General features: G+C 44.7%; 1 protein-coding gene across 1 annotated transcript; it reads right to left on the bottom strand.

Annotated features, from left to right (window-relative positions):
- Positions 1–13,400: 13,400 nt before the first annotated feature.
- Positions 13,401–16,251, bottom strand: LOC130606026 (cytochrome b-c1 complex subunit Rieske, mitochondrial). Its single transcript, XM_057421943.1, has 2 exons — positions 15,965–16,251; positions 13,401–14,185 (listed from the first exon to the last, which is right to left on the bottom strand). Exons 1-2 carry the CDS (start codon positions 16,173–16,175, stop codon positions 13,575–13,577), a joined length of 822 nt encoding a protein of 273 aa, XP_057277926.1. The 5' UTR covers positions 16,176–16,251; the 3' UTR covers positions 13,401–13,574.
- Positions 16,252–24,819: the final 8,568 nt, after the last annotated feature.

The following is a 24,819-nucleotide window of genomic DNA, read 5'->3' as shown; positions in this document are numbered from 1 at the left end:
TAAATATCTTGGTTTGTTTATTCCAAAATTAACTTGGCACATTAATTTAACATGAAAAGAGTGACTTAATGAAATCTTCAGAGAATTAGTATCTGCCCTTTGAATAAGTTATCTAAAATGCTATTTTATTATGCAAAGCTATGTAAAATAAATTGCATTCAAGCAATGGTTCAGAAAGCAGCTTATCGCGACCTGATGTTCATAAAGAAATGCCATGAAAGATCTGGGGATCACTGCTTTGTTTTCAAGATGGGAAAAATTAAACAGGACTAGTCTTTCATTTGGAAATAGCTAATTTGACATGGAGATAATTATCTTGGCTCTTTGAAATGTGATTAACTCTAATTATAGCCAGGAAAAAAAACTACAGGGTACAATGGAAACAGAATGGAACTGTGGAAGTGCGGCTGGTCAGGGTGTGACCCACGTGCCGAAGCAGTTCTGGGCAGCAGCCCCATTGCACAGACAGATGTGGTCCTGGGTCCTCTATCTGGGAATTCCTGTTTGCACATTTGCTCACTCCTCAGTGAGTGTGTAACACAAGCAGCGCTGGGGCTATGTGGCTTCTCTGACTGTAGGTATGTGCACATGCTTACAGACTAGAGCTGGCACCCAGCTTAGTATAAATCCAGGATACTTGTTTTGGCCATTGTCCTGGGTTCAGCAGTAGCAGTCATGTTTTTCCTTTGTGTTAACTGGTGCAGTGCTGTGTTTTGACTTGTAGCTTGATGTCGTGGTTTAAACCCAGTCAGGTAACTTGTTCACTCACTCCCAGTGAGTGGTGCCAAGCTGACAACAATCAAGGTCCGTGTTCGTCTCCCCCCCCCTCCCTGCACCGGGGCTCTCCCCTTCCCCGCTCCCGGAGGAACGGGGAGGAGGATCGAGAGAGTGCAACTCCTACGGGTTGAGACAAGAACAGTCCAGCAACAAATCACCACCGCTACTATCAGCTAAAACAATGATAAGGGAAAATAACAAGGGAAGAGAATACGATACCACCGGCCAAGAAAACGAGTTCCACCCGGAAGCCCCTGTCCTTCCGGGTAACTCCCAGTTACCCCCCACCCCGGGCATGACGTGCTGTGGTATGGAATACCTCCCCGGCTAGCCCGGGTCAGGCGCCCCGTCTCTGCTTCCTCCCAGCTTCCCCTCCTCCCTGGCAGAGCATGAGCCTCACAGAGTCCTTGGTCAGGGTAAACATCACTTAGCAACAACCGAAAACATCGGCTTCACCAACACTGTTCTCAAAACTAGAAGTCAAAACACAGCACTGCACCAGTTAACACAAAGGAAAAAACATGACTGCTACTGCTGAACCCAGGACACTTGAGAACAGTGTTGGTGAAGCCGATGTTTTCGGTTGTTGCTAAGTGATGTTTACCCTGACCAAGGACTCTGTGAGGCTCATGCTCTGCCAGGGAGGAGGGGAAGCTGTGAGGAAGCAGAGACGGGGCGCCTGACCCGGGCTAGCCGGGGAGGTATTCCATACCACAGCACGTCATGCCCGGGGTGGGGGTAACTGGGAGTTACCCGGAAGGACAGGAGCTTCCGGGTGGAACTCGTTTTCTTGGCCGGTGGTATCGTATTCTCTTCCCTTGTTATTTTCCCTTATCATTGTTGTAGTTGATAGTAGCGGTGGTGATTTGTGTTGTACATTGGTTGCTGGACTGTTCTTGTCTCAACCCGTAGGAGTTGCACTCTTTCGATCCTCCTCCCCGTTCCTCCAGGAGCGGGGAAAGGGGAGAACCCCGGTGGGGGGGACACGGACCTCGATTGTTGTCAGCTCGACACCACTCACTGGGAGTGAGTGAACAAGTTACCTGACTGGGTTTAAACCACGACAGTTCTTTTTGGCGCCCAACGTGGGGCACGAGGGGTTGAGATAAGAACAGATCTGACTGGATTGATAGTCACTCGTCACAATGCTGATTTATTGGCTCTCAAGGTTGTTCCTCTTGATCTCACAGTTTCAGTATATCGTATCTTACGTCCATCCGGTATTTGCTGTATTAGTGTTTTTCAAGTGTGGGGCTTGGGCTAAGGTTTTTATCCCATTGTACTTTATGGTAATGACTTGTAATACAATAGAATCATTGATCATGAAACTGATCTGGCTTATGTTCCCAGTGTGGTCACCACCTTTATACTTTGGGAGGTATATGATGGAGGTGCTTAGCAATTACACATCTTTTTCTCCTTCTCAGGTGCTCAACCTGTGAAGGAGACATCCTTTTACCCTCCCAGTCGTCCCCCCAGACCATTTACATTTGAGAGTTTTGAATTTTTTGAATGGCCTTTTAATGCTGTTGAGACTTGTTTGCTGATGGTGATGGGAATCACCATGCTAACACGCATACAGAGTGTGTTTTGCCCACTACTGATTTCAAGAGTTAAGCAGATTCGGGTTTGGGTCTTGTCTGGGGTCAAACGACGATGTAGGAGGACCGAGAGATTTTCCCAGAGGCTGGACAGCCATGAGTGCCAGGGTGTATGGCATAGTATGGGCAAGTATCTAGGTCAGTGGGCCCCTCCAGTACTTTGGAATTTCACTACTGAACAACTGCAAAATCCAGAAGAATTAGTAAAACACTTAAATGAGGTGTGTGGTCATTCTGGCCATACCAGAGATGGACAAATCACGGCAACGTGCTGGGGCTTGGCCTATGCTTACAGGGCCTTGTTCAACACTATCCAGCACCTTCAAAAGGAAAAGAATGTCGGCGGATCTGAGGGCAAAGTGACAGTCGCTACTCAAACTTTGGCTGCAATGAACAGAGCAGCTACCCCAGTGGCAAGTACAGCAGCTGCTCAAACTTCAACTGCAACAGACAGCGCCGTTACCCCAGCTCCAAGCACGGTAGCTACACCACCCCCAGCAACAAGTACAGTCGCTACTCAAACCACAGTGATAATCACTGCAGCCAAACCAGAGGACCAATTCGTACCAATATCGGTTGCCCCTGTACGCAAGAGAACAAGCAAAAAGGAGGCAAAAAGGGTGAAGCGAGATGAAGAACCAATGAATTCACCACCCGGTCCAGAATCTGATCAGGAGTCATCATCACATGACGAAGAAGAAGAAGAAGAGGTAACTTCTCGACCTCGGACCTCAACCGAGCTGTGGAATATGCGAAAAGATTTTACCCGTCAACCAGGGGAGCACATCATCACCTGGTTACTCCGATGCTGGGACAATGGGGCCGATGGTCACGAACTAGAAGGTACAGAAGCCAAGCAGCTGGGATCACTTGCTAGAGAAGGGGGAATTGACAAAGCAATTGCAAGAGAGAAAAAGTCCCTCAGCCTTTGGAGGAGGCTCTTGGCAGCTGTGAAAGAAAGGTTTCCGTACAAGGACGATGTTACGAGTCGTTCGGCCAAGTGGACTACTATAGACAAAGGCATCCAGTCTCTGAGGGAATCGGCCATCGTAGAGATGATCTATCACATCAAGCCGAATAACGGGGATACACCTATAGATCCAGATGAAGTTGAATGTACACGACCCATGTGGCGAAAACTTACACGGAATGCACCGTCATCATATGCCCATTCATTGGCAACAGTGACCTGGAATGACATAGTACCACCAACAGTGGATGAAATGGTTCATAAACTCTGAGAGTTCGAAGACAACCTCACCCCTTCCATCATCTCAGCTGAGAAAAAACTGTCCCAGACCTCGACAAATTGAGGGACGATCTATCTGATTTATTCAGCTCCTCACGTGTACCAACACACGTCTCAGCTATTAACAAAAGACGTCCTATTGTTCAAGAGAGGAGATACAGGAGGTGTACGCCACGGGGTACCCTATGGTTTTACCTGCTGGATCACGGAGAAGACATGACAAAGTGGGATGGAAAACCTACTTCAGGTTTGGAGGAACGGGTGAGTGAACTGAAGAGGGGAGCAAGGGCCAAGACTGATCGTCCCATGAGAGCTACGGCTTCAGTCTCTGGTGAGCAGTTTCCCAGATGGAGTGGAAGAGCTGATTTTACTCCAGCTCCTGTGATAATGAAGAATAATCCCTTTCAACACGACTTAAGTGTCCAAAGCTGGACATGGTGACGACCATTAGAGGGGCCCTGCCTCCAGCCAGGTGGAGGTAGGGGACAATCGGATTTACTGGACTGTGTGGATCAGATGGCCTGGCACATCAGTCCCACAGAAGTATAAGGCTCTAGTAGATACCGGTGCACAGTGTACCCTGATGCCATCAAGCTGTCAAGGGGTGGAACCCATCTATATTTCTGGAGTAACAGGAGGATCCCAAGAGTTGACTGTGCTGGAGGCTGAAATCAGCCTGACTGGGAGGGAATGGCAAAAGCACCCTATTGTGACTGGTCCAGAGGCTCCATGCATCCTCGGCATAGACTACCTCAAGAGAGGGTACTTCAAAGACCCAAAAGGGTACCGGTGGGCTTTTGGTATTGCTGCTTTGGAGACTGAGGAAATTGAGCAGCTGTCCACCTTGCCTGGTCTCTCAGAAGATCCCTCTGCTGTGGGGTTGCTGAAAGTTGAAGAACAACAAGTGCCAATTGCGACCACAACAGTGCACCGGCGGCAATATCGCACCAACCGAGACTCCCTGATTCCCATTCATCAGCTGATCCGTAGACTGGAGAGTCAGGGGGTGATCAGCAGGACCCGCTCACCCTTCAATAGCCCCATATGGCCAGTGCGAAAGTCTAATGGAGAATGGAGACTAACAGTAGACTATCGTGGCCTGAATGAAGTCACACCACCATTGAGTGCTGCCGTACCGGACATGCTAGAACTTCAGTATGAACTAGAGTCAAAAGCAGCCAAGTGGTATGCCACGATTGATATTGCCAATGCATTTTTCTCCATTCCTTTGGCAGCAGAGTGCAGGCCACAGTTTGCTTTTACTTGGAGGGGTGTCCAGTTCACTTGGAATCGACTGCCCCAGGGGTGGAAACACAGCCCTACCATTTGCCATGGACTGATCCAGACTGCACTGGAACAGGGGCAAGCTCCAGAACACCTGCAATACATTGATGACATTATTGTGTGGGGCGATACAGCGGAAGAAGTCTTTGAGAAAGGGAGGAAAACAATCCAAATCCTGCTGAAAGCCGGTTTTGCCATAAAACGGAGTAAGGTCAAGGGACCTGCACAGGAGATTCAATTTTTGGGAATAAAATGGCAAGGTGGACGTAGATGTAGATTGTTGTCAGCTCGGCACCACTCACTGGGAGTGAGTGAACAAGTTACCTGACTGGGTTTAAACCACGACAGCCATGGATAATGACACAGTGCAAGGTCAGTGCCTTGGTTCCAGCAAAGGGATGCAAGAAGGCTACCCAAGCAAGTGATTTAGGGAACAGTTTGCCTTTTGCCCAGTAAAGGAAAAAACAATTGCATGTGTTAATTCATTTGAAATCTGAGTACTGGCACTATTAAATAGCTAATATTATTCTACATGCATGGGAAAAGTCTTCAGTGTTTGGCTTCCTTTTAATTAAACTTAAAAAACTGCTCCCTTTTCTACTGTTCTCTGGCAGTGACATCCACAAGGTATTCCTCAATTGAGCTTTATTTTTTAAGCATTTCCCAGTATTTGTCATAAGCCATAGGTTTAAATGAGGTCTCACTTTCCTCAGGTCTGGTGACATAGGGATGCAAAAGTACACGCAAAGAAGAGAAACCAGCGTGGAGTGTGCAGTGCTTTGATGCTGAAGGCAGCTCCTCAGGATGAGTTGGGAGAGCAAGCCCAGGGGTCTGGCTGTCAGAGGTGTGTGTGGCTTTCCATTTCAGCAGATCTCTCTTGTTTTATGGATTTTATAGGCTTTTTGTAGTTTTATGGTTTTATAGTTAGTGCCCTATACAAAGCTTTATAACTTTTTCCAAGGATCTGCCCATTCAGACTGTTAATTCTAGAATATTGGACAATCAATGGATTATTAGTGCGATTGGCAGTTTAGCATTCCTGTCAGGCGTGCTCCTGATCAGGCAGTGGTGTGTTTTCTTTACATTTTTGCCTGTTATCTCAAAATGGCACACTGAGATTGGGTTTGTTGCATCATTACAGTCTTTAAGTTATTTTGCCAGTTTGGGTCTTTTTTTTAGCTGTTTTTTGTTTGCCTGTTTGGTATGAAATGGAGTTGGTTAGGTTTTTTTGGTTTGTTTCCTCTACACATTTAGTTTATTGATCTGACTGAGTTGTCACCATGACAGTGGAGAGCTGCACACCAAAATTATCCAGGGCAGGGAATGTCTCTTTATTGCTTATTTTATTATGTTATTTTATGTTTAAAGTTCCTTAGACAAGCAGATACATAATAACCATGCTCACTGGCTTTCCTGTTTCATATTTAATAAGGCATGGCAAAACTCCCAGTTACCCAACTTTCAGGGCGGGGGGAGGTCTTTGCCTGTCTCCCTCATTAACTTCCATTCCACATTTCCTTGCTTCGTGTTGGGCATTGACACACTCGCTTCCAGAACAGCTTCACAGCTTCCTTCCGAGCCACGTGCTCTTGCTGAGCATGCTGACAGAGCTGGAGTGCTGTGGCAGCACCCAAGCCCTGTGGTGACCTCCTTGTGACTGACATTCTGCCTGTGATAAGGGAAGGGGATGCTCTGTTTCTAACCTACTTTGCTATTTCCTTCAGAACATCTAAAATTTGCAGAAATACTCAAATAGAGATAAATCTTTCTAATTCCTTTGGATTTCGTTGTAATGGCATGAACTGTGATGAATTCTTTCAGTATACAAGAAAATCAATTGTCAATTAACTTTTGTGGGGAATTGTACATTGTGGTTACTCATCAGTTGGGCGTTATAGCTTTATTTGACAACCATGTTATTAAAACATACAGCAATTTGCTTTTATTATAATCTATCTAAAAGCCAGCACGAGTTTCAGAAATCATGTGAGCTTTGGAATTATAATTGGAGTGTGTTTTATTAGGAATTATTTTATAATGCAGCGTTACTGTTCAGAATTACTTATTTCATATGAAGACAATTTAACATATTATTCACAGGAACCAGCTAGCTTACATGTTTGGGTGTTTTTATAAATGCTTGAAGAATGATTGTATTAACAACATATAAATACAAGTAGACAATCATTATAAGGTAAATATGCTTAATTAAATAATGAATGGTTTCAAAAAAATACTTTCTTTCAAAACACTGGAACAATTCCTGCAGGTTTGTATTGCTTGATGGAGTCTCGTTCCCACTTAACCTGAGGGCCCATGCTGAACTGTGGGATTGCTCCAGAGCTTGTTCAGTCCTTTGCATAAGCAACTTCCAAAACACATTGTCTTAGTCTGTGTGCATCAGTATGTAACATTAGCAACAAAAGTTATTAAGCAAATGACTGTGCTGTTTTGCAGGTACTTTGAATAAAGGCTGCATGCTGGCTGTAGTCGTGACAGCCTGTTAAAGGAGTGCTTTGGAGCCACTGACGGATACAAACTGCTCTCATTACTGCAGCTAAAATTCAGAAAAAATCAGAGAAGTTTGTGATGCTTGGGATACTGCTGCCTGGGCTAGGTGGGGTAGCAGGGATCAGAACACAAGCTAAAGAGCACAAAAGGAATTGATGCAAACCCAAAGAGTATCCTGTGCTGATACTCTTCATAGCTGTTGGGTATATCAAAGATCAGCTGTATCTTGCCCAGAGATTATTTATTGGCCATAGCTTTCATTACAGAACAGCCAAGGACCAATAACCTAAAATATATGCAAGTTTAATAAGTCTATATTCAAGTTTTAAACGTTTCTGCTTATGAGGAATGTTCTTACTGGCGTTTTTCTGTCTCATTTGGGAGATGAAACGTAAGCTATATATTTGCTCTGGAATTGGCTTAGCTCTAAGGGAGCCATTACAGTTGCTATTCAAACCTCTTAATTCAGTGTATCTTAGAATTATTGTTCTATTCAGTGGAGAATTTTAGTGTAAGAGGTGCAATGTGAGTTCAGTCTGTATAAACCTTGGCTCTATAAACATTTGTATGCTAAAATCCTCTCTACAGTAATACTAATAACAATAATGCTACTGGTAACTGTCAGCTGCTCTATAGAGGTGCTGTATTCAAACAGCCTTACATAGATCTACAGAAGTGTGTTGCTTCATCACAGGTATCATGAAATGAAGGGCAGATACTTGCCACTGAGACAGATAATTATCAATGGCACAAGTTCCTTGCTCTCCTCACAGTATGTTATGTCCTGCATGGGGCCATGGCTGGCCCACCCTGCCTACAGCATCGTCCAGGAGGAAACACTTTGGCAGGAGCATGGGAAACAGGCCAGGCTGGAGCTGTCCTTGCGCTGCGTTCACAGTCCCATCTGCTGTCCCACAATAGGTTGAAGTCCCACAGTCCCATTGGCTTCTTTTTACCCAGAGACTGAGCCCACAGCATTGTCTGCAAAAGCCACAGGTGGACCTTCTATGAATTTCTGTTCCACTCATTAAACTGCCTCTGTTTCCCTGCCTTGCCCACGCTCTGAAGCAATGCTTTTGGAATTCTTGCTTCCTTTCTTTTGCATTTTGTTTGTTGTTTGATGACTTCTCTGCATGCTTTTTATTCTTACTTTGCCTTTTTATTTGTTGTTACTCTGGGAGGTGATCTGAATGGTGCACTGGAAAGATTTAACCCGTGGCTGAACAGTGTCTGTGTTGTGGAAGATGTGCATCACCTGAAACCAGAAAATACTCCTCTGCTTCTGTCGTCGTTTAAACCCAGTCGGCAAGTCAGCCACGCAGTTTCTTTCTCTCTCTTCCTCTCTCCCTCTCACACACACACCCCCACACACACCACTCCTTTTTGCCCTCCCCCTGCTCCCGGAGGGATGGGGAGGAGAATCAGAAGAATGCAACTCCCACGGGTTGAGATAAGAACAGTCCAGTAACTAAGGTATAACACAAATCACTGCTGCTACCACCAATAATAATAATGATAAGGGAAATAACAATGGAAATATGATACCACGCACGGAAATGAGCCTGACAGAGCAGTGAGTGCCCTTCCGGATAACTCCCAGTTACCCCCCCAGGCATGACGTGCTGTGGTATGGAATACCTCTTTGGTCAATTTGGGTCAGGTGTCCTGTCTCTGCTTCCTCCTGGCTTCCCCTCCTCCCTGGCAGAGCATGAGGCTCACAAAGTCCCTGGCCAGACCAAACATTTGAGCAGTAACTAAAAACATCGGTGCTATCAGCTCTGTTCGAGGCCAAAAGTCAAAACCACAGCACTGCACCAGCTACTAAGAAGGAGAAAAATGACTGCTACTGCTGAACCCAAGACAGTATCTTTAAATCTGACTTTAAAAGAGCAGAGTTTTGAGCACTGAAAGAAAATGTGACTTCAAACCAATACATCTGAAAAATATTATGGACAAGTATAACCACTTGGAAGAATGAGTTGGATGTATCAAAGATTAGTACATAAATGAAATTAACGATGCTGCATAAAGAGGGGTTTCCAGGATGGCACTGAAGGACATTACTGGAGATAAGTGAGTAACAAGCTTCATTGGCCTCAATAAAATATGAACCAAGAATAATGAAAACACTGAGACTTGTGTTCTCACAGAGTGAGATGGAAGTTTTGTCAAAACTACAATTAGGTGTCAGAAACATCTCTAAGCCATGGCTTTGTTCTGGAGTTTAAAGACTTCAAAGCAGGGTGCCATTTGGGAATACACTGTGGTGCAGTGGGGATGCAGTTGAGCAGATAATGGTAACAGCAGTCATCATTAAGATCCTTAGATGAAAGTGGTTTTATAAACAGTAGTTAAATGAGTCACTGAAGATAATTCTGGTCAAGGACTTCAACATTATTTAATTGTTGCAATTTAATTCAAAACAGAAATATCAACAGATAAATGTAGAAGTTTCCAAAAGCTGCACAGGAAACAGAAGGGATTTACAGCCAAGTCTAAAGAGAGAAACCAAATCTGTGCAATGTTTGGATTATTTTCTCTCATGAAGAACAAAGTGGTACTGATAAAACTAATTACTGAAGAAAATCGAGAAAGCTGTTTTGTATTGTTCAAACAAATACAAATCATCTAAACCCAATTCCCTTAAAGCTCACTTGGGTAGACAGCAAAAAGAAGCATACAAGAAGCTGCCAAAGATGTTCATAGATTGTATCTCAAGCCAGGAGAAACATACTGATGATAGACTACTGATTGATGAAAGACAGCCAAAAACCACAGAATGAGACAATTTCTGGTGCCTTTGAGCTTTGTGGAAGATAAATGGAAAGTGACTTAAATACCATGAACATCATGGGAAGAAATGCAGTCACAGATTCAAGAGATTTTTCTTCATAGGTTTCTAACCGTCCCCCAAAAGGTACCGAGGCTGTGACTCACGCCATGCTGCCTGCAGTGGGGCTTTGGCACTTAGGGAATTGTGGTTCATTACTGTTCAGGGTGAACTTACTTTCCCACAGATAATTTAAACCCCACAGGTTTTAATCTTCAAAGCTATAATATGACACATTAAAAATGATACAACCATCCATTGTCTATTTTCACAGGTTTAGAGCTGTACAGCGGGCAGCCACCTCTGAAGGTGCAGCCTGAGCTGCCGCTGACAAGTGTTCTTCCCAGCGTCCAGTGGGGATGTTCCACATCTCTTTTCAGGTATCCAACCTTGAACTATTATATAGGCTGAGAAAGCTGGGGCTGTTCGGCCTGGAGAAGAGAAGGCTGCGTGGAGACTTCATAGCAGCCTTCCAGTACCTGAAGGGGGCCTATAGGGATGCTGGGGAGGGACTCTTCATTAGGGACTGTAGTGATAGGACAAGGGGTAATGGGTTAAAACTTAAACAGGGGAAGTTTAGATTGGATATAAGGAGGAAGTTCTTTACTGTGAGGGTGGTGAGGCACTGGAATGGGTTGCCCAGGGAAGCTGTAAATGCTCCGTCCTTGGTGTTGTTCAAGGCCAGGTTGGACAGAGCCTTGGATGACATGGTTTAGTGTGAGGTGTCCCTGCGCATGGCAGGGGGGTTGGAACTGGATGATCTTGAGGTCCTTTCCAACCCTAACTATTCTATGATTCTAAGATTTTATGATTCCACAGTTGGAAAGACTCATTTTCCTCCCAACAAAGTTTCTAATTCAGGGCTATTACTTCTTATATCCAAAGTTTACAGAGAATGGTTCACTTTTATCTATTTATATTTTTGTTTTGAAACAGTTTTAAAAATACTGTTACATCTCCTCCGCCTTTTCTAGTTGTTCCACTTTTACTGCCATCATATGTAAACTTAAGCATAGTTGTTGCACTCTTCTGGATACTACTCTAGTTGGCCATAGTTTTCTTTGAGTAAAGCACTTGGAGTTACAAATCACCTTCAGGTAATGCTTTACCATTGATGAGGTAGGATGGGTTTTCACATTCTCCATACAAGCCTTCATCCCAACAGGCAGCCTTTTTCATCACAATGGCCCTGTGGACTCTTCTGCAGTTTGTGATCTGCTTTAACCCCAGATCCTTCTCTGCAGACCTGCCACCTAGAAGTTACCTCCTATCACACCACAACCTAGGTTTGTAGAGCATTATCTATCAATCAATCATTTTTAATTCTAATCCTTTTTGTCATCAACGTTTACTACTCTACCCAGCTCACCACCATATGCAACCTTTATAAAGCTCATTCTCTCTTCTGATACATACTTCATTACAGATTGGGTGTAATTTAAGCACAGCTGCTTCTGTGCAAGTGATTTCATGTGTGATCCGAGCCCAGCTATGAGGTAACTGCTCCAGCTTCCGTTGTCACCTTGAACACTGCCCTGGCCATTCCTTGCTTACAGGGGTCAAGGTCACTGGTACCACAGTTACTTCATGATTATGGAAACAAACATTATACCTAAATAATGTGCCTGTAGGCTGAAAAACATCTTTATGGTTAGATGAGTAACTACCTGAGATGAGCAATGCTTTAATGCAACTTCAGGAGTTACTGACCTATTTCCTTGAAACAGGAAATTTGAAGAAAGATCAGAGGTGCAACAGAAAGCACAGACACAAATTACAGTTACTTAGGTACAAGTTTGGCACCATCTCTTTCAGTACTGGTTTAGCACAATTCATTATAGCAAAAAAAAAAATAAATTCTCAAGAATGTTTTCGTGGACATAGTGGTAAGGTGTAAAGCTCAAATTCATGGAACAGTGTAAAACATATACCTGAGATCTGTAGTGGTCATCTGTGGTCTCAGTCACTGAATTGCCTGAGAACAGGTGACTCAAATGCATCAATATTCTCATTAATCATATTGAAAACCTGGGGGCTAACCCAACTGTCAGCACAGCTTTATTTGAGCTATGTGCAGCTGAACATTCCAGACCAGGGTATTCTGAGGATTTTATTATCTATTTTGCAACTGGAGGAAGCATATTAATGCAGTGCAAGACAGAAGTGTTCACACAATAGTAGTGAAGAATGGGAAGTAAACAGGAAGTGCAGGATAGGCTGGTGTCTTCTGGTTTGGTTTTTGGGACGGCAGACCCTGTTTTGGTCGTGTTCACTGCTGACAAGCTAGTTTATAGCCTAGCTTTGTACTGGCAGGATCAATGCTGTTTAAATGGTCTGGTTTGGGCTGCATTTGTTTCTCTGTTTTGTCAAGTCAATTGCAAGGTAAAAGAGGCTTCAAAGTTTTGGCTTCATTTGGCTTATCCTGCAGGCAATGTGAAGTGGTAATGTTCACACAAATCAGTGAGTCCGATGGCATCTCATTCTTTGGCTATATTTAACCCTAGAGATTAGTCCAGAGCCAGGAGATCTTAAGATTTGATTTTCACTCTTTGTAAAATTCGGTTTCCCTTTTTCCTTCTTCTACTCAACTTACTGCATTTGGGAAAGTGACAAGTACCTCCCAGTGTCCCAAACACATAGCTAACCATCCCTGACCTGATGTTTAGGTATGTGCAAGATCAAGCATTATCTGCAAGTATAAAAATTGTGATTCTAACATGACATGCTGATTTTTGTCCACATCATCATAAAATTACATTGCTGTTATTCCAGCTAAACAATTATAAGCTGCCTCTGAACAATGTAAATGAATTTTCTTTCTGGGACGTTTTTAATTACTTTTTCCTTCACTTCCTTTGAAAACAAAAACACATTGGAAGGAACAGGATGGCATCTCATAGGTTTCTACACTGAAACCTTCTCCAAACTGTCAGAAGTTCATAGCAAGATCTTTTTTAGATGTTCCTTCCCATAATGCAGTAAAAACAACAGAAAGTACAAATAATGAAAATAGGAAGCAATGGCTTTGTAGTTCAGACTGTCCTAGAGCAGCTGCCCTTCAGGAGGGCTCTATAAACATACTCAGTTCTGCTGCAGTATCTCCTTGACTAGACACACCAGTCCACACACAAACACACGTTACTGTAAGTCAGGAACATGGGCTCACTCCAAGTTTTTATTTAAAATTGAACACAGAAGTACTCAAACATCATCTGGTTGAGAACCTAGACAGCTAGTATGGTTTTACAGAACTCCACAATTTCAGTTAACCCTTCTGAGTGCACATTCATGGGAACATGAAGGTGAGTGAGCATACCGTTACTCAGCCCACAACCACCACATCCTCACTCAGGAACTGGTAAGTGGGAACCTCGAGGTTGTAGGGAGCAGGACCTTTCCTGATTCTGCCAGAGGCATCATAGTGTGACCCATGGCAAGGGCAGTAATACCCGCCAAAATCCCCCGAGTTGGCAATGGGCACACAACCAAGATGGGTGCAGACACCCACGAGTATGACCCATTCTGGCTTCTTAACTCTGTCTAAGTCATGCTGCGGATCCCTCAAGGTAGCCAGATCAACTTGAGCTTCCTGATCAATCTCTGCCTGGGTTCTGTGACGCACAAAAAGCGGCTTCCCTCTCCACTTGAAAGCCATGTTCTTGCCTTCTGGAATGTCAGATAACTTGATCTCAATCTTTGACAGCGCCAGCACATCAGCAGAAGCACTCAGGCTGGAAATAAACTGGGTGACAACATTCTTAGCAGTATAGGCAGTTGCTACACACGCTGTTGCAGTGATAAGGTAAGAAAACCCTTTCCTAGATTCACTGCTGCTTTGAGAAGATGTGGTGGGATCTAGCACGTCTTGGCGACGATAGGCAGAGAAGTCAGGTACTGCAACATCGTTATGGACGCAACGAACAGTGGCGGGTGCTGCAAGAGAAGGAATATGGAATTACAAACCTTTTAGGCAAAAAATACAACAATGTATTTTGAGTCATAGCTTTTAAATTTCTTTTGTGAAATGGGTAGAAGCTACTCCACAGCCTAAGTATGATTCCGCTAATGAAGTTGTAAGAAAATGGTTTCCAGAAGGTATTTTTGGTAGATGAACAGGTGATTTGTGAAACTGTTTTACATATTTGAAAATTACACAGAGCTCAGTAAGGACACAGACAAATCTGAGAGAAGTTCTGTGTTAAAAAGGAACCATTTTTTCAGAAGATTTCAAGCAAAAACTCCTGTAGGACATGATGTCCAGACAAGATAGACCTGTTTTCTGTTCAGATGTTTCCCTGGAAAAAAACCGCTATGAAGAAGTTTGCTATGAAGAAGTTTGCGCATCTGTAGCTTAACATGTTGGTGCTTTTGACCCACGAAACTTCTATGCCATAAATCATCCAAAGCACACAGCTGAGCATTTTAAAATCAAATATACAATATCAGACATCCACATTTTTATTAAACTGTGTCAGAACTAACTGCTCCAGTAAACAGTTTGTAAGCCTGCAGACCTTTACTTGCCATGCTCACTTTATACAAGGATTTGAGGATAAAGCTAATAACTACCCAACACCCAAAGTTTTAAAGTGTCAAAGCTGGATGCTAAACTAACAAGATGTGAGGTCTAAACCATGCAGTCTTCCCTTAGCTTCTGCAGCAAAAGCAAGCTGCTTCCCCCAAGGAAAATCTGTGAACCAAAGATGGAATGCGCTGCCTGTCCAGCTGAATTCAGGACACTAATGTGCAACCTCTGTTGTCTAAAAAGGATTAGTTGTTTTTTATTGTCTTCTAGCAGTTGGCACAAAGCTATCAAAGGTTAATAAAAACCATTCCCCCACAGTACTTAACGTTTTAAGTACTCTCAGGGATTTATATGCAATAAATATTTACATTTATTTACAAGTAACTCAGCACAGTTACCTGTAGGATTTACTGTAGGACCTCAACTGCAGAGAAATAAAACTGAAATTCAAAATCCTGAGAGTAAACCATACTAACCGATTTCAGTATCAAGACTTAAACTGTTTTAGATTTAGTAACAAGCAAAATACTAACTTCTAAAAGCTCTTTATGTTCTGTTAAAAGCGTGCTTGGTGTTAATACACACTAAGGCTAAATGCCAGCTACGTTAGCGATGGATTAGCAGAATTCTCGGCCTTGCGGGCAGGGCCAGGTGAGCTCCCAGCCCTGTGCACACACACCAAGTGAACCGCTGCTGCAAGGACTCCGCACCCTCCCCTGGCTGGTGCTCCTTCCCACCGCTGCTGCAGCGCGGGGAGGAACAGTTCCAACAAGGAAAGAGTGACAGTTCGCCATAGCGAGTGCACGGCCCGACCTGTCCTGTGCCCACAGCCCCGTGTGCTCTCGCTGGACATCTCTGCGCGGCTGTCCCGATCGAACTGAACGAAGGGAACGCTCCTACCGAAGCGCACGATAAACACCCACCCGAGAGCCGCAGCACGGAACGCCGCTGCCGCGAGCGCGTTACCGCAGCGGTGTCAGCTCGGAGCACAGCCTGACCCGCCGCCGCCCCTGACCTAACGGCTCCGCTCGCCGCCCGGGCCCGCCCCGCAGCCGCTTTCCCGCCGGGCGCAGAACGTTCACGGCCGTGCGGTGCCACCGAAACCCCAGGCCCGCGCCAAGGCTGCGGCTGCGCCCGGCTCCCGCCCGCCCCGAGCGGCTCCCCCGGCCCCGGCCCCGGCCCCGCACCGTTGAGGCTGGCGCCGGCAAGCAGCCCCCCCCGGGCAGACAGTCCGCTCAGGGACTCCCGGCACAGCAGCGGCCGCCTCAGGTCCAGCGGCACCTTCTCGGCCCCACGCGCCACGGCGGCCGCCAGCGGCTTCCTCGGTCCGGGCACGGCGTGCGCCGCGGCGGACAGGAACGGCGCGAAGGGCCCGGCGCGGGCAGCCACGGACAACATGGCGTCAGCGGCACGACCGGTCACCGCCGCGACCTTCCGCCAGCAGGGCGCCAGGCGCACGCGCGAACGTCACGCCGTCGGTGACGGCCTCGTACGTCAAGGCGCGGGGGCGGGCACGTGACGCGGCGGCTCCTTGGCGGCGGGCTGCGTGCGCTGTGCGCGTGCGCTGTGCGCGTGCGCGTGCATGTGCATACATGTGCGCGTGTGTGTGTGTGTGTGTGTGTGGGCGTGCATACGTGTGCGCGTGTGCGTGTGTCCGCGTGCGCGTGCGTGTGTGCGCATACGTGTGCGTGTGTGCGCATACGTGTGTGCGCATACGTGTGTGCGCATACGTGTGTGCGCATACGTGTGTGCGCGTGCATGCGTGTGTGTGTATGTGTGCATACGTGTGTGTGCTCAGGTGTGTGTGTGTGCGTGCATACGTGTGCACGTGTGCATGTGTGTGCGCGTGCGTGTGTGTGCGTGCATACGTGTGCGTGCGCATACGTGTGTGCGTGTGCGTGCGTGTGCGTGTGTGTGTGCATACGTGTGCGCATACGTGTGCGTGTGTGTGCATACGTGTGCGTGTGTGCGTGCATACGTGTGTGTGTGCGTGTGTGTATGTGTGCATACGTGTGCATACGTGTGTGTGCGCAGGTGTGTGTGCGTAAGTGTGTCTGTGTGTGCGTGTGTGCAGGTGTGTGTGCAAGTGTGTCTGTGTGTGCGTGTGTGTGTGCGCGCCGCAGTGGGAGCTGGCCTGGGGCACGTGGAAGTGCTGACAAGGACTGGGGCTTGTCCCGGTGTCTCGGTCGCCGTCAGCCGCCCCGGGGCCGTCCCTGGCGCCCCGGGGCCGAGCCTTGCCCTCAGCCAGCGCGGGGCAGGGGGCCGCAAACCCGGAGCTCGCGTCCTGCCGGAGCTGGTGGCGGGGGAGACCTGCCCCGTGGCAAGGCGGTGCAGTGGAAGTGCCCGCGTGTCAGCGTGGGGCATGAAGTAGGCAGACACGGGGGAAACCTGCGGGGGAGAACATGGGAAGTGTTTTCTACTTAGGAAAAAGTCAGAATATAATGTGAAAAGAACATCAGAGCTGTAAAAGTTGGGGTGAAACTTGGTAGTAAAAAGTACAAGGTCGTACAAGGTCATTTACACATTCATACCTAATGTTTTTAGCAGAAATTACAGACATGTAGGGAGCAACAGGGGATCCAGACGTGGCAGTTGAGCAAAGCCTGACAGTGCAAAGTGTCTGCTCTGTGGCTCCGTGGGATGAAGGGCACGTCCGGTTTTCAGGAGATCTGGGAAATGGCAGTCTTATTACATGATGCCACCCTGCAAGCAGAAGGTACCTCCTGTGTCACTGAGTGTGCAATACTGCACTCAGCGTGCCACGCTCAGCTCTGAGCGTGCCGTGGGCAGGACAGTTCAGGTGGTGGTCTCGGCTGTCACAGGTTTCTGTGGAATGCTTGTCAGTTGGACAAGTGGACTGAGCAGTGCATCGAGAGCAAGCACGCTGATCTCAGTTACTGCAACACCTCGCTATGAATCCAGCAGAGCCTGTTATTGGGAATACGAGTGTAGATTACGAACAAAAGCTCATTCAGAGGAGATGGAAAATTGCTGAAGTGTTTTTGCTTTTCTCCAGCCAGGGTTATAAATCAGTTGAATGCTGTTAGTGTGGGGTTATCTGTGAAGAGAGGTGAAGGGTGAAGCTTGCAGTGTTTATGTAAATGCATGAATATAATTTTACCCAGTGTTATTGGAGCCTGCGTATTTGTGAGTGATAACTATGTGTGTCTTGCTGAGATATGAATTACTAGTATTAAATACTAGTTGTACTGGCTAGAGGAAGGAGGTCTGGCACTCGCTTTGTGTTCATGGTAGTTCTTTTTTCTGTGTGTGTGTCTGTATCTTGTGTATATACTGAGAATTCCCTGCAGGAAGTTCAGTGGCAGTGTAGCTATAGTAATCTATTCAAAGGTGCTTTCCCAAATACCTGATAAAAAGAATTAGAGTTAGAAGGTAGTTTTATTGTCTACATCAAATAGCAGGAACACAGGATTGCATTTTCAAGGCAGTTCTGGACTGGATTATTTTTCAACACACTGGCTACAAATGGGTTTATGAGTGGTTGTGAGCTGTCCCCTGTGATCTGGAATAAACACAGAGGATTGAGAAGCAGTGAGGTTTTCCCAGTATTTTTACATGTGCATTTTTCATATTTGTTATATTGCAAGAAATAACAAAGGGGATATTTACTTGTGTTTGCTGAATTCTGTAGATCATACAATTCATTCTGCTGGGCTTAGGATCTGATACTTCTATCAATATATTAATTGATTGCCATGGCATGGGGTTTGAACTAGATCATCTTAAGTTCCTTTCCAACCCAAACCATTCTATGACTATACAAGTCTATGATTGAATTTGAGGGGATGAGGGGCTGGATTTGGATTAGCAGGAGTTTAATATTTGGAGGAGCTGGCTGTGGTCTTGTTTTCATGTATGTCTCTGTATAACCTTGGAGACTGTTCTTGTTCTTTTTGTTTCTCTTGATTTCTTTTTGTTGGTTTTTTTTTTTTCCTTTTTAAAAACTGAAGTGTTTTGGTTTGTTGATTTTTCGATTTTTTTTTTTTTTTTTTTGTCTGTAACTACAAATAAAGTAGCTCTGAGGACTTAGACCTGCATCTTCTTGTGCTTAAGTTCCTAGGAGAGTTTCTGCTGGAAATGTATCATCTGGTATGAAGTGATTTACTCAAGACCTCTTGAGTCTTGGATGCTTCTTGGGTTTTTTTATACTTTCAGTTAATGTTGATTAATAATTGATTTCTATCTATCATGACTTCCCTTTCCAGGAGAAAAAAAAATGATTTGACATACTACTTTTTAAAAAAGCTTAAATTAATGAACACGGTAAGTGTAGGCAGACTGGTAAGCAGCATCCTGACCTAAAGAAGCAATTAAAAATAAATCATCCATCTCCAAGAAGGATAAAAATAATACTCAGTAAGGGTTGTTTCCGCTGCTTGAAAGCAAGAATAAATTTCTTAAAGCAAAATGAGTGTTAGAAGCATTCATTTTTCTGGAGGGAAAAATAGCTTAAAAATACTTAATGCACTGAAAAAACAAGAGCAAAGGCTCAACTAGCATAATCCTCTATCCTCCAAAATATGGAAAGAGGAAGGAATAGAGTAGGTACATAGGCCTTTAAATACTGAAATTTGTTCTCTTACAGCACTTGCTATGAAACGGCATGTGGTGGTGTGACTGCCTGCAGAAGAGTGTGACTGTGGAGAACGGAGATCAGTGGGGTAAGTCGTGGAGGTGACTTGTCCATGTGAAGTGCCTGTTCCATTTACACAGCAGTACCTGGACAGTGATACAGTTGTCCCTGTGCCCTCCAGGACAGTGACCTACCTTGGTTGTCCTCAGTGTCTGAACCGAGATCCATATTCCCTTCCTCCTATAGGTGTGACCGTGCTGCATGATTTTAGGGCCTTACCCAGCTCTCACTGAAGTCAGCTTCACTTTGATAGTGAGTGAATTGGGCTAGCCATATTTAGTTATGATCCCTGTCAAAACAAGTACCCACTTCAGTGACTGGTGATGTCCTTTCCGTTTGTAAAATAATTAGGTGCTGTTGTGGAGCCCATAAATGCCAGATTGGTCTGTGATGGGCAAATCATTTTTGTTTATTTGTTATTTTAGTGCCTGAAAGAATGGGGGCAGTCTCAGAGCCACAGCTTGCTTGGATGTGAAGTGACATCTGAGCTGGGCAGGGAGAAAGGAACAGGCTGTTTATTAGAAGCGCTTAGGTCAAGGCTGATATACGGGTGCTGTTGAGCTCATTGAGTTTTATGTTGACTTCAGTGGAGGCAGAAATTCACTTGAGATTTCCCTGAATAAGGAAAATTCTTTGAACTGCTGACATATGTCCACCATCTTGTCATCTCTCCCTTGTTCTTCTTTCTCCTCCTGCATTTCAGTATTAGAAATCATTGGATAATTTATCAGTTCTTTTTGAAGCATGAGAAAACTTGGCAAAGAGTACAAAGTTTGGCAGTAACTCATTCCATAAGAGTTTCAGACCATGCTAATAATTTCTTTTGGGTAAAGATGATGCTCTTTTCAAACTGCTTCTCAAAAGACTGTCTATCCATGTGACTGGGTGTCCCTGCCCATGGCAGGGGATTGTAACTAGATGATCTTAAGGTCCTTTCGAGCCCTGACTATTCTGTGATTCTATGACTAAAGGACTTCATGGACATGGCAAGCCTCCCAGGAGCCCTCAGGAAAGGGAGCAGCATCTGCAAGTCTGGACTCATCCCAGGGAATTCAGTGACTCTACAACCACTTGTGTTGCTTTCTCCTATTGTGAGATCACCTCTGAAAGCATCACAGGTGAATATTCACTGACCCACCAGGCTCCATCCCTTGTGAAGGAAATCTGACAAGTAGCAGGTAACAATATATGACTTTTCCAGTTCCACATAGATTTGCTTGAACTGCTGGAGAATTACAGCTTGAGTTTAGTCAGAGACAACCGTCAGATATGTTTTCTCAATATTCACACTGAAGATTTTATTTGAAGTGGCTCCCAAAATGCTTTTTATATTTTTTAAATTGCTTCATGAGTATTGATCAATCAGCAAAATTTAGCAGTAATGAGTTCCTTTTAATAGCAAAGAGCTCACTAATTACCATGCTAATTATATAAACTGAGCTTTTAGCCAAGAAAAAAGCTCCTGCAGGCAGTGGCCTTCCACCTGCTGCAGGTGGGCAATTCTCATTAGAAAATGAGAAGGAATAATTTTTCTTTTTTGTCTGTTTCACATCCAAGGGAAAAAAAAAAAAAAAAATAAATTATGTATGTGACATCATCTGAAATCAGTAGAGGCTTCCACGGGTCTTTGAAGAGCCTGTCACCACCAGCATAGCTTACCCCTGCCCTGGTGTGTTTGTGCTCGGAAGGCAGGCCTGCAGGAGGGAGGTGATGGGGTGTACCAGCAAAGAGGCGTTTGCCACTGATCTCATTTTGGCCAGGATGTATTTCCTGGTTTCTTGCCTGTCCCAGGCCCTGTGTGGCCGCAGGGTGGGGAATGCTGTGCACTGGGAATGGACCAGGTCTGGGCTGTCCACAGACAGCACGTGCTATCATCGGGCTCTGGAGAGCGCCATCGACTGAGTTTGTCAGCAGAAGGGGGGGTTCTCTTGTAGGCAACATCAGCTGCGCTGAGACAAAACTTCAGCTGAACGTCTGAAAACCACTCTGGAGTCTGAGAACCCTGTGGGCCTGAAGGCAGCTTGGGCAACTTGCTTTCGCTCTGTGCCTCATCTGGAATATGCCTTGCTAGCACATGAAAAAGCAGGAGGTGCTTAGAGGCTGGGCCTACGTGAGGTCGCTGGGAGACTTCAAGAAGAAAGAAGCAAAGGAAGGCAAGTCTGACAGCTTTTCTTACTTTTGTTCTGTATTCTCTATCCTTATTTTTCGAAGGAAAAATGAATTCTGGGAGATGCATAAACCCCTTTCCCTTTAGATAATTTGGAGGCAGAGAGAGCCCAGTGAAGTATCCCCTGGGACTACTACCTGATCTAGACCTTGTGAGACTGCAAACCATTCATGGCACTAATGCAGCTCTCTTGCTTCCTGAAATAATGAATTCCTGTTGGCTGCACAGCTATCACACAGTTTAGATTGTTGATGCTGTGGAAACAGCAATGTTAAAGAGTTAATTTCTACAATATTTATGTCCTTTCTACTGCAGTTTGACCTTTATTCTGAATCAAGATGCTTTTCTTTGGTTGTGGGTCAACTGGGAAAGGCTGATAACACAAAGTTCAAGTTCTATAAGCAAGGATGTGGAGGTGATCCTAACCACTTAACAATAGGAACAGATGCAAATCCCAGTTTTAGCTAGAATAATTGCTGGAGACAGTGTTCCTGAATTGAGTGTCTCGTTTAAATGTGTGTGCCCAGCCTTTTTTCTTCTGGATAGCTCTGTTACCAGAAATGCAAATCCTTACTCGTGTTTTGAGCAGAGACCAGGATGTGTACAAACTCCTTATTCCTAAAAATACCACACTGATAGAAGAAACGTACATGTGAAACAGCACTGATCACTTTTCCCACAGTTGAGTTTGTTTTATTCTTTGAGTAAAGAAAGAAATTCACTCTTTAGTCCTGGAAGACCACTATTTTTTTAAGCCATACAATCCTTTAAAATGATAATGAGAATCCTCTGCCTTTTCTCTGTGGGAAAATAGATTATTTATTTTCTGTTGGAATGCTGCAATTTAAAAAAATATTCAATTTTAGTAAGAAAAAAATTAGAAGAAGCTCTTCCCTGTGAGGGTGCTGAGGTGCTGGCACAGGGTGCCCAGAGAAGCTGTGGCTGCCCCGTCCCTGGCAGTGTTCAAGGCCAGGTTGGATGGAGCTTGGTCTCATGGAAGGTGTTCCTGCCTGTGGCAGGGGGTTGGAGCTGGATGTGCTTTAAGGTCCGTTCCAGCACAGACCAGTCTGTGATTCTGTGATTAGTGGTTTTGCACAGAGAAAAAGGTCTAAGAGTGGTATTATTACACATTTTATTTAATTTATTCTTCCTGCCGGTAGTAATATTATTCGTTTTTGTTGATTTAAGGAGTACATTTGGGCTGAAGTATTATGCTTAAAGGCATCAGACTGTACCTGTAGTTCAGAAAGAAAAGATAAAAGGAAAAGAAACTCTTATTCCTTAGGAGAACCAGAAAAGAGAGGAGGAAAGCATTTTTTTAATAACGGTTCATTTTCTTTCTTTTTAGTACAAAGTGATAAAAGGAAATAAATTCATGTTGCAAGCCTCAGACATAGTGTGAGGTCATTTATGAAGGTGTTATCTTCGTGGGTAAAGAAAAGTTTGTCAGAAGTTGTTAATGTTGAAAGGATGGAAAGTGGATTAAAATATCACAAGGCAAAAAGAGATTGCCAAGATGACAGAATAAACCTGAATACCTATTTTCCAATTTTCGTCTCAACATGAAAACACAGCATGATACTAAGTTTCAGTGAAAAGAAACAGAATATATTGGTCAGCAGCTTGGTAGGAGGGGAGTAATATGTTTGTAAAGCAGATCGTGGGTTTGATAAAGCAGAAACACATTCCTAAATTAGGGATCTTGTTCATCATTGTTCCTAGTTCTTGTGTTCTCCGGTGCAAGAACTGTTCTTGGGCAACGTCCAGGTTTTACGCAGGCTGTACTGAAAGTCCTGATTCTTCCAGATACACATCACTGTCATTGGGGATGCCAGGTAAGCTCTGAGAAAGGCCGTTGTACCATTTCTGGGGGTAAGCATCTGACTGGAATGCAAAGGCCCACAAGCAGCATGTGGAAGGGAGATGGAACCACACAAACTGTCCCACTTACCAGTGCAACTTGACGAGCAGTGGTTGGAGGAGGTGATGGGGTCAGTCACATGTATCCGTGTGGATGAGGTATCGGAGAAGTAATAAGAGCAGGGTTTGAAGACAGGATGTGGATAAGGGTCAGACTGGTGCGCAGAATGAGTGCTACTGATGCACAAGTCCAGGTGTATCGGCAGGGCTGATGGCAAGAGAAAGTATGTACGGACACCTGTCTTAATTTTGAGACACAACACCTTGCTTGAGGGACAGAAAAGGGCAAAGGTAGAATTCTGTAACAGCATTGTCAGAAATGCTGACAGGAACAAAGTGGCATTTTTACTGGAGTATTGTTGTCAGGTATTTCCTATGAAGGGGGGTGTGAATGTGCAGCTCTGGATGACATTTTAATTACCCCTCCAGTTCAGGGCAGTTTGACTCTCCATTTCTGATGTATTATAAAAAAGTAGCATGATTTTTCTTCTGTTGCTCTCCTGTTTCTTGCACTGGCTGCAAGTTATCCTACCGTTTGTCTTGTGCAGTGTTTCGCTGTACAGCTAGAGCAAAATGATGTTTTCTCAGCTGAAAAGGTCCTGGGCATCAGTCTGGTTTATCAGGTATGGCCATGGGATGAATGAGTCTGCCAACGCCAGTTTTGAAATTGTTTGCTGAAAACATGAATTTTTGAGGCATACTTAAAAAAAGCATATTTTCAGTAAAAAATGTACATTTTTGCATTTGCAGCATGGCAGGTTCATTATGGACATACTGGACAGTTTCTGATGGTATTTTCTGGGTATCTATGCATACTCTGCTTGGCTTTGGGAATATACTCCTTAGCAAACGTATCCAGAATCATGACAAGGTACCTCAGTTACGTAGTAATATGAACCCACTCAGGAAGCTGTCTTGGCCTGAAGCATGGCTTGCATTTACCTACATGTTGCAGTTCCGTTTGATTTGCCCCATTTGTCTTCCATCCCTCCTCATAAGCCATTTCCCTATTTCAATGAGGAAAGAAATGAGAAGTGTAAAATTTGAAGAGAAAAGAATATTAATGGGTGTATATGACAGTTGAAATACACTTGAGTTATTGTTTTTATCTTTTGTCACTAGTGCTGTTTAATTCTAATTTCTCCAGAGCCGTATGATTAATTCCATCTTCATTTTCATTCCCTTGAGACAGAAATGTTTTGCTCCAGAGTTTTCCTTCTTTTTGTTTGTGTAATTGCCTGCTTTGAATCTAATCATAATGGAAAAACCTGTTAAAGGCATCACCTCTCCACCTGTGCATG

This window comes from Pezoporus wallicus, unplaced genomic scaffold (genome assembly GCF_028554395.1).
Source record: "Pezoporus wallicus isolate ANWC-B61680 ecotype Strahan unplaced genomic scaffold, APGP_CSIRO_Pwel_v1 contig_7902, whole genome shotgun sequence".
Lineage (NCBI taxonomy): Eukaryota > Metazoa > Chordata > Aves > Psittaciformes > Psittacidae > Pezoporus > Pezoporus wallicus.
Note: the sequence above shows the minus strand (reverse complement) of the source record. Positions and strands in the feature narration are given on the sequence as shown.